At 36.0% G+C, this 9990-nt stretch overlaps 1 protein-coding gene across 1 annotated transcript in view; it reads left to right on the top strand.

The window, feature by feature from the left end:
• chst10 (carbohydrate sulfotransferase 10) overlaps positions 1-3667 on the top strand; it is a 7776-nt gene extending 4109 nt beyond the window's left edge. Inside the window, exon 6 of the mRNA XM_059328310.1 lies at positions 2054-3667. Coding sequence (XP_059184293.1) covers positions 2054-2606 — 553 coding nt within the window. The 3' untranslated portion in view covers positions 2607-3667. The remainder of the gene's footprint in view (positions 1-2053) is intronic.
• Positions 3668-9990: the final 6323 nt, after the last annotated feature.

Genomic DNA, 9990 nt, shown 5'->3' with positions numbered 1-9990 from the left:
TGTGGACTGATGACAAATATGGTGTCCTGATCCGATCTTAAAGACTCAGTAAAAGGGCAAAACAAGGCATTATTTTAGTATTGGCTGATGACCTGTTGGGCCTGTTTGTATCGTTTTTACTTACTTACATGCACAGCAATGAAACAAGTGAAACTGCTGTCACATTTCTGCTTTTTACCTCATTTACATGCACTCGTTTAATTTTTTTAATTTTTTAATTTTTTTTATTGGTGAAATGACGTAACAAACAAGGTGACATGAGAGACAAATACACTACACCATGTGAACCACAAATAGAGAGAGAGAGAAACATAAATGATAAACGATTTGCACAGAGGCATCACGTGTGTGTGTGTGTGTGTGTGTGTGTGTGTGTGTGTGTGTGTGTGTGTGTGTGTGTGTGTGTGTGTGTGTGTGTGTGTGTGTGTGTGTGTGTGTGTGTGTGTGTGTGTGTGTGTGTGTGTGTGTGTGTGTGTGTGTGTGTGTGTGTGTGTGTGTGTGTGTGTGTGTGTGTGTGTGTGTGTGTGTGTGGATGAGGGGCAGATGCTACGACATATATATAAAAATATATAACGTGGCTCATTAATATGTATCACACAATGAAAATAAATAGACAAACAAAGTAAGATGCGCTAACGAGAGAAAAGCAAATAAACAAGAATAAATAAAATAACTCATTAAATAAATTTAAAAAAATAAAATAATAATAATATTAAAAATAATAATAATTATATATATACCCACATACATACATTAAAAAAATAAAAAAAATAAACAACATATAATATATAATATAAAAACACAGGGAGGATGGGAGACATCACCACATAATATAGTTTGATGCGATATAGAACAACATCTTACACAATGACAAGATGTGCGAGATCAGACACATAATTGTAATTGACTCAATATAAACCAACGCATCATGACAATGATTGCCACAACAACATACGTCGCACTCATTTAATTTCAATTCAGTGTGAAAGTCATTTCATCATCATCTACAGTGCATGCACTGTGTTTCATCTTGGAGAAACTCATAGTTGCAACAACAGCTTCACCAGCAAACCACCTATGAGAGTAATTTTGTTAGTTTAATCTGGCAAAAGATGAAATTGTGAGACAGCAGCAGGCCAACAATAATTACAGAGAATGTTTCTTGGGTTATACTTTTATTTTCTTTGAATGCATTCAGTTTTTCCATGCAGTGTACAAGTATTGTCAAGTGTACATTTAGTTAATTGTAATAACTTGGATTTTTCTAGATATTACAACTGCAATGCACAATTCAAGCATTGGATCGGGACTCTATAAATGATCAGGATCAAGGGCAAACAACCAATTTAGAGAGTTTAGTTCAGTAGTTCTCAACCTTTTTGAGTCGCGACCCCCAATTTAACATGCATGTAGTCCGCGATCCCCGCTCACTGAACACAATCTCACACGCACAGTTCAGATCACCCAAAAAACAAACAAAATGACCACAAAATGACTAAAAAGACACAAAATGACCAAAAAAAGGAAACAAAATGACCAAAAAAGACACAAAATGACCAAAATACACACAAAATGACGCAGAAAAGAAACAAAATGACCAAAAAAAAGACAAAATGACTAAAAAAAGACACAAAATGACTAAGGAAAGACAAAAAATGACCAAAAAAGGAAACAAAATGATCAAAAAAAGACACAAATTGACCACAAAATGATCAAAAAAGACACAAAATGACCAAAAAAATCCCAGAAATGACCGAAAAAAGACATGAAATGACCAAAAAGACTAAAACACATTAACACATGAACACTTTAACACAGTGGAGACAGAGCTGACTTCCAAAATGATTTGGCGACCCCCAGAAATCATCTCGCGACCCCAATTGGGGTCCCGACCCCAAGGTTGAGAACAGCTGGTTTAGTTGATGCTACTGTGTGATCCATTACAAGGCATGTTATAAGTAAAGGCAGAAATAACTGCTGTGAACTCCAACAGGTCAATAAAACATCATCATTCCCTTTTCTCTCATCACCCGTTCTGTGTTTTCCTCACCAGATTGAACACTTACTTTAAGTTCTTCATCGTGAGAGACCCCTTTGAGCGCCTCATCTCCGCATTCAAGGACAAGTTTGTGAAGAACCCTCGCTTCGAGCCGTGGTACAAGCACGACATCGCTCCCGCCATCATCCGTAAGTACCGCAAGAGCCACCGCGACAGCGAGCACGCCGCCTCCGGCCTGCACTTCGACGACTTTGTCCGTTACCTGGGTGACGTAGAAGGCCGCCAGCGCATGGACCGGCAGTTCGGCGAGCACATTATCCACTGGGTGACTTACGCAGAGTTGTGCGCGCCGTGCGAAATCCACTACAGCGTGGTGGGCCACCACGAGACGCTGGAGCAGGACGCCCCCCACATCCTCAAAGCTGCAGGCATCGACCAGCTGGTGTCCTACCCCGCCATCCCTCCAGGCATCACCCGCTACAACAGGACCAAGGTGGAGCAGTACTTCTCAGGCATCAGCAAGCGAGACATCAGGCGTCTCTACGCACGCTACCAGGGCGACTTCCACCTCTTCGGGTACCCGAGCCCAGACTTTCTACTCAACTAAAAACCATTAACACTGACTAAAAGACATGTTCTGATATAAAATCCTCTCTTTGGTTTACAGAGACAGGTGTATTGTAGCTGACCGCGTGCCGCAGAATAACCTTCTTATTATAGGAATAACTGCTGGGTTGCAATGAAGGAAAAGTGCAAATATTATTATATTTAATGGTGTTTTATGAAGAGAGACTGTAACTGATAAGTGGGCTGTCACATAGTCGCATAATAATGAGATTCCGCTGCAATAAAAGCTGCAGGATTTCTCATTTTGTGTGCAAAATAAGGTCACATGCAGGTACAGAACACATTTGCTAACTTATATTTAATGTTTTAATGTAATGTGGAAGAGGTGTACTCTGTCCTGCGAGGGATACAGGCCCGTTAGCCTGTAATGTAGCTATTATACCGCACTGTATGGGTCAGCTGCTCTCAAGGGAAGCTCTGCTACGACAATGCTACGCGTTCTGACATGTCGTGTCTTTTCTGTACTTCTCGCTGTCATGCTAGTTCTAGGTGCAGAGAGTCCGTATCAGGGATGCTAACATTTTTGAAACAGAAGAGTTAACGCTGAGAGTTTAGTAAGTACTGATTGGACACAATGTATTCCATTGATGTTTAAAGGATCTACAAATCAGTGTTTACTTTTTATATTTTTTACCATTATTTTGTGCTTAATTTAAGATGTCTTGCAAGACAGCAACTTAAACCCTAAATATCACAAAACTCTAAATCTAGCGGTCCTCCTCTGATCCAGACTAGTTCTGGTTCTGCCTTGACTCAAACTGACACAAGAAAATCTTTTGACTCCACTGAACCGACGAAGGAAAATGGCGCCGGATTTTAAAGGATCATTTTTCTATCAGAAATGTACTGTGTAAATGTTCTTAACATGACTTGCAGCTGAACATTTGTATTACATGTTGCTATTTATAATATTATTAACCTAACACCAAGAGTGTCTCAATTGTAAGACAGTGCAACTGCTACTACCTGGTGACCTTTTGGACAGGCGTTACAATAATACAAGGACAACACTAGTTAGTAATAAAGTTCCATGTGAAATAATGTGCTGGGAAGTTTTCATTTCGAAATTGATGTTATTTTGTGTGTGTGAGCACTGGAAAAGTACATCATGTCACACATCTGGATGTCTCTCGTTGCATGCAGTAATATCAAATATCCACAAGGGGGCAGTAAACGATTTTAAATTAAACTACTTAGTTTAGAAGCTACAAACCAAGGTTATAATAGTTTGGGATTTTTCATTAGTTTTAGTTTTAATTTTGTTGTGAATTTTTGTTTTCAAATTCAGTTAGTTTTAGTTAGTTTTTAGAGTGAGTTTGATAGTTTTAGTTTAGTTTTTATTTTTTGAAAATGCTTAGTTTTAGTTTAGTTTTTATTAGTTTTAGTTTTTTTGTAATGGGCTATATGCTGGGTGCTAGATTCAAAGAGGCCATAATAAATGTTTCCTTTATTTCCTTTGGTTTATCATCTCAGCCCCAATAAGGTTATTAACTCTTACAGTTCTGGGTGTTTAGAATGTTGGTTCTAGTGTAAACATCCCAGTCTCAGTAAACATATTCACCATGTGTTGCATGTTCAAATAAATACACTGAATTATGAATGAAAAAAGTTGACAAAAACGAAAACTAAGGACATTTTCACTATAATTTTAGTTAGTTTTGTAACCACAAAATACAGTTTCAGTTAGTTATCGTTTTTTTAAAAACTCTAGTTTTTATTTGTATCTCAGTTAACGAAAATGTTTTTTCAATTCTAATTTTCCTTATTTCGTTAGTTTTCGTTAACTATAATAACCTTGGTACAAACCCTAATGAACCCTTGGACCAAACGTCCAAGTTGTTTACATTTGAGTCATAGAAATGAGGGCAAAACAATGACCTCATTGTCATATTTCAGCAACAAACATTTCAAGCCAGTGTGGGTCAGAACAGTGTTTACATGATCAGTGTGTTCTGCAGGCTTACTTTATGGCAGATGGATTTAAGTTGATTTACAGAGCTTCAGCGCTAGTTCAGTGTCTCACTGAGCTCCATGAGGCCATGAGGGCTTGGTGTTTGCATGCTCATGTGTGTACATGTGCGTCGCCGGGCAGGTTAGCGCTGTCACCCCGTCAGACTGGTTGGCCCGGCCCCGTCGGTTGGATGTTGAGTTTGTTTAACCATAAGCTGAGCTTTGCCTGTTTGAAAGTTGCACTGAGGATTTGTGAGAAATAAGTATAAAGCTGCAGCTGAATATTTGTCCTCTCTGCAGTGGATTTAACCCTCTATGGTACGGTGTTGCCCTTAGGCAACACACACATTTTTTGGCCTGTCAGATTTCTACAATACAGGTTTTTGAAAGAAGCGATACTTTAACCCTATAAAGCCAAGTGTATCACATTTGATACACATATTGTTGAGACCTCTACATCATCAGTCTGATATATTTTTTTTCCTGAAAAACCTGATGTATACATGTGTTGGAGATTAAAAACAAACAAACTGAGCAACAAATTGCACAAAAATACCAGATGTAGCAAAAATGATACAGGTTCATTGCTGGGTGAAAACTTCATATCAGCAGATAAATAATTTTTTTCTTGCATATTTGAATTAAATGTTAAAAGGAAAGTCTTAATAGGATAAAAATGTTAGGTTTTATGTTTTTGTTAGTTCAAGAAAAACAAACTGTGACCAACAAATTGCACAAAAGGACCTGATGTATCAAATATGATAAACATTAGAATTCATATATGCAAATTTATTTATTTATTTTTGTCAGCAGGTTCAATAAATACTCAAGTTTTAAAAAAATATAATTTTCTGGCAATTATTTCACGGTTCAGGCTTTATAGGGTTAAAAAAAGGGGGAGAGTATAGGGAACCAATACTGCCCTACAAAGCCTAACTGCAGTAACTACATTTTTGGTCAAAATTGAGTTATGACTATAAACAAACTCCTTGATGTCTGTTTTATCATGTGACAAAGTTTTAGATTTCAATTTTGCTGTATTTCAGAGAAATAATTATACAAAAACCACAAAATCCAAATCAAAACCAAGCAGTAATTGCACTTACCACAGTCTGCTTTGTGTGTATATTATATATACTATATGAATTTAAACATAAAAATAATAGAAATTATAAGTTTATTTGAAAGGGAAATTATATATAGATAGTAATTAAGTAAAAAAAGTAAGATAAAAATGACATCAAGACCAAAATATAACATTTCTTTATAATATTAAGTCTAATATATCTAATATGCACATCTTTGAATAGAGTTGTTAAACACTTACATACACTGATAACAAAATCAGTTTGGAAATCTTTATTCACTGAAAACAAAACATAAAAGCTGAAAGAAGACATTACATCATTACTATTAGAACCCTTTTACAGCAAAACCAGAGTGCAGTAACTACCTTTTTGAGGTCAAAGGTCAAATAAACCATCCTGATTTTTGAGAAAAAAAATTATGTCATCAATACAGATTGAAATAACTGTCATATGACTTATCTACATATAACCAATTTGGCCGACCAGTTAAAACACGTTAAAAAAACTTAAAGCAGTTTTTCTCAGTTTTACCTTTTGTGTAGTTACTGCAGTTAGACTTTGTAGGGCAGAATAGCAATGCTTTAATTTGTCATCATTTGACCTCCAGGAGGCCATATTGAAACCCTTTTTTGCAGACTTTTCCAAAGGAAACAGTTTTGCACTGTAGGTGACCTTTATTTTTGATAGTTTCATCCACTTAGACTGTTGAAGACACTAATTTCAATGGGCCGTTGGTTCAAGGGTACAATGTTGCCTACAAGCAAAATTCAGACAGGAAACCAGTTGAAAAAGTTCCTTTTATAATGCTATTAAATTTAAAATGTTACGCATTGAAGCTACTAAATCTTTTACACATGTTTATTAAATAGATGATGTGAATGTGTGCACCGTTTTGGGACAACAAACCCAAAAACCTTCCAAAAAAAAAAGACTATGACATTTCTTCAGATTGTGTTTATTTAGTCTATTTTAAGACAAAAAAACACTCCAAACATATTTTTCCTAACTGGCATCATAATGCGTACCATAGAGGGTTAACACAATTCACACACATTACACTGTGTGGGAAATTTAAAAAAAAATGTTTGGAGGGCACCCTATGTCTACACTGTCTAAAAGAAATCAGGGCATTTAGGAAATTTGGGATATAAATAATAATTATTGCATGAAGTTACTGCATAGTAATCACCACCTTGTGCCTCCATAAGGAAATAAAAAGCAAGCTGTTGCTATTCTCGCTGCTTTTATTTGTCACAGCGCTGTTTGTGTGGCATTTAATTAACAATTCATTCAATTTAAATGAAATTTGAGACATATTCCATTAAGTAACATAATACTAAATACTTGTTTTACGGTATTTTTTCTGTAATACTGGTGACAGAAAAATATACCAAAGCAAAAAGACAACCTCCTTGGCAGAGCTAATAAAGTAAATCTTCTTAAGTAATCTATTTTTAAAGAATGTAGCTCTATTTAGAATACCACCAATTTAAACTGTAGCTATAATATTAGACAGTTACTCATACTTTGCATTTTAAATCACTTATATTATGTTACAACCCTGTATGTATATAAATACATTTTTTGAACTTGGGGGCATTTCCCCTCTAAATCATGGTTTATAGCAGCATTCTGAGATTTCTTGGGGTATTTTTGCCCTTCGTCCCTCTTTATTTCTGATACTAATAATATACCATGTATTATTATATGTAGCTGTATAAACTATATATAATATACCATCCCTTGAGAATACAGAAAGATGACCAATCTCATATGATTAGGTATATAATTATAGAAATCACAAAGTAATTCTGCACATCAGTCATTTTTTGGAACATGAGGTGATAAAACATAATTATTATCACGACAGTGTCTCACTACTTGCAGAAGCTAGTGAAAACCACTATTATACATCGTCACCCTGTTAAAATAATAACCTAACTCATTTTTTGAAGTTTTGCAGGAAACACAAAAAACTTCACCAAAAGTGTAACATATGACATTTATTGATCATTTCACTCAAAAAGGATGTAACAAAGAATGGCTATTGGCATAGTAATAACACTGTGTGTAAATTATGTAACTTAAGAGAAATAAATGACTTAGGTAATTTTTTTAACATGCCTTATGACTTAAGCAAGATATGGTAACACTTTATTTTGAAGGGGTCTACATAAGAGTCACACAAGCCTGTCAGAAACATGACATGACAAGTATCATGAGCATTAATGTTACTTCAAAGTGTCATTAATGTTCATGACACATCCCATGTCATGTTTATGACACGCTCATGTCACTCTTATGTAGACACCTTAGAGCAGGGGTGTCAAACTCAAATACACAATGGGCCAAAATTTAAAACTTGAATAAAATCGCGGGCCAACATTGAACAAATAAACCTTTTAATATATACCAAACATGTTTTGCTTTAACATTAAATATGGAACCAGCAACGCTTATAAACATACAATATATAACTAAATAGTGCAGACATGCAAAATCAAATTTCAAATAAAAAACACATCAGTGTCATTAATTTACAATAATAATATAATAATTTGGTATTGCCTCGCGGGCCAAATAAAATTACACTGCGGGCCAAATTTGGCCCGCGGGCCAGAGTTTGACACCCCTGCCTTAGAGTAAAGTGTCACCAATATTAGTGTCAGCAATAAAACACTGATGAACTAAACTGATAACTAAACAATCTCCCTCTAGCTCTTCTTTGCTGGGTTCTTATCTGATGCCTATGAATGTGGCAAATTGTCAAAGAAGTGATGATGTTAAAGGGGTAAAATCATGATCTGATCACTGAGGATGGAGGAGATTTTACCATAGGTGGCTATGAGGAGATGATTTAGGCAAAAAAAAACCCAATTCTGACAAAAAAAAATGACTTAGGCGATTATTTTAACAGTGTGACGACATGTGGCTTAACGATGGAATTATGTAATGCTATTTTTTTCCTCATGTCCCATGCTGCTCTGGGAAGCACTGCACTAACAGCCAGCATCACTCCTGAGATTGCTCACTTGCCACACCCATGATTACCAATATTGACAGTGTAACATGCGCATGTCCATAAGGATGCTGCTGTGTGGAGGGAGAGGGGGGGGGGGGGCTCCTGTCTGCCTCTATTTATCTCACCTGCTACACCGCTCGTGTGAACTGTTTATATAAAAACATGCAGGTATAACAGTGGTGAGGTGAGTGTGTGTGTGTGGAGAGTGCATTATCTCGGTATCCATGCTTTATGAATTGAGGCCCAGCCCTTTTCTTTCTGTGTGAAGCCGACCGGCTTCCTGTGTTTGTGCGGCTCTCAATCAAAGCTGCGTCAAGTCACACAGAAGGAGGCAGGGTAAAAGCGGAAACGAGGTAATTTTACTTTCAACATAAAAGATAGAAAAGAAGAAAAGGACATTTTCTCTCGCAGGCACTCAAAATATGAAATTGTATATGACACAACTTGGTAACTGTATTCTGTAATTCATACAAGGAAAACATGATGCTTTCTCATATATTTAACCATAAACTGTAAAGTAATTCAGATCGGCCCTACAATAATCAGCTGCAACAATAAAGCTGTACTTAAACAATGATGCATTATTAATTTTAATCCAATAATAAAATGCTCAAAATGAGTAAATCCTCCTACTTTTACTTGTGATACTTTAAGTATGGTTTGCTGAATACTACTTATTTTAAGCGCAGGACTTTTACTTTGAAAAGAGTATGTGTACACTGCAGTATTACTGTCTCTGAAGATCTGCATATCTTTATCTGCATCTGCATAGCTATGCATATGTCTATGGAGTTTCAAGTTCCTGAGGAGTAACTGTTACAGCAAATGGGAATTTGCATATGCACAAATGATGCACCAACAAATATGTATAAAGAGAAAAGGCAACACACAAGTAAAAAATAATCTAAGACATAAAATTGTTCTGAATTGAAAATATTGGGATAAAATATATCATAAATAAAATAAAAATACATATGCACATACAAATATTTTTGACTGAGGTACAGTAATTGCAAAGTGAATGATAAAGATAGAAACCCCTTTATTAGTTCCACAGCGGGGACATTTGCGGTGTTAAGGCTACAGAAGGGATAAGTGTATTAACAATTTTGACAAAAATGACTTAGGCGATTATTTTAACAGTGTGACGATATTTGACTGCCAAATGAACATTTCACCCCTCTTTGTGATGACAAAATGAAATTATATCATGAAATCTTTTGCGTCTCAGTGAGGCTTTTATTTTGAAACTCTTTTTCGGAAGTCGAGGTTTTTCGCGCAGCTTGACGCCCGTGGCACGAGCA

This window comes from Centropristis striata, chromosome 24, assembly GCF_030273125.1.
Source record: "Centropristis striata isolate RG_2023a ecotype Rhode Island chromosome 24, C.striata_1.0, whole genome shotgun sequence".
Lineage (NCBI taxonomy): Eukaryota > Metazoa > Chordata > Actinopteri > Perciformes > Serranidae > Centropristis > Centropristis striata.
Note: the sequence above shows the minus strand (reverse complement) of the source record. Positions and strands in the feature narration are given on the sequence as shown.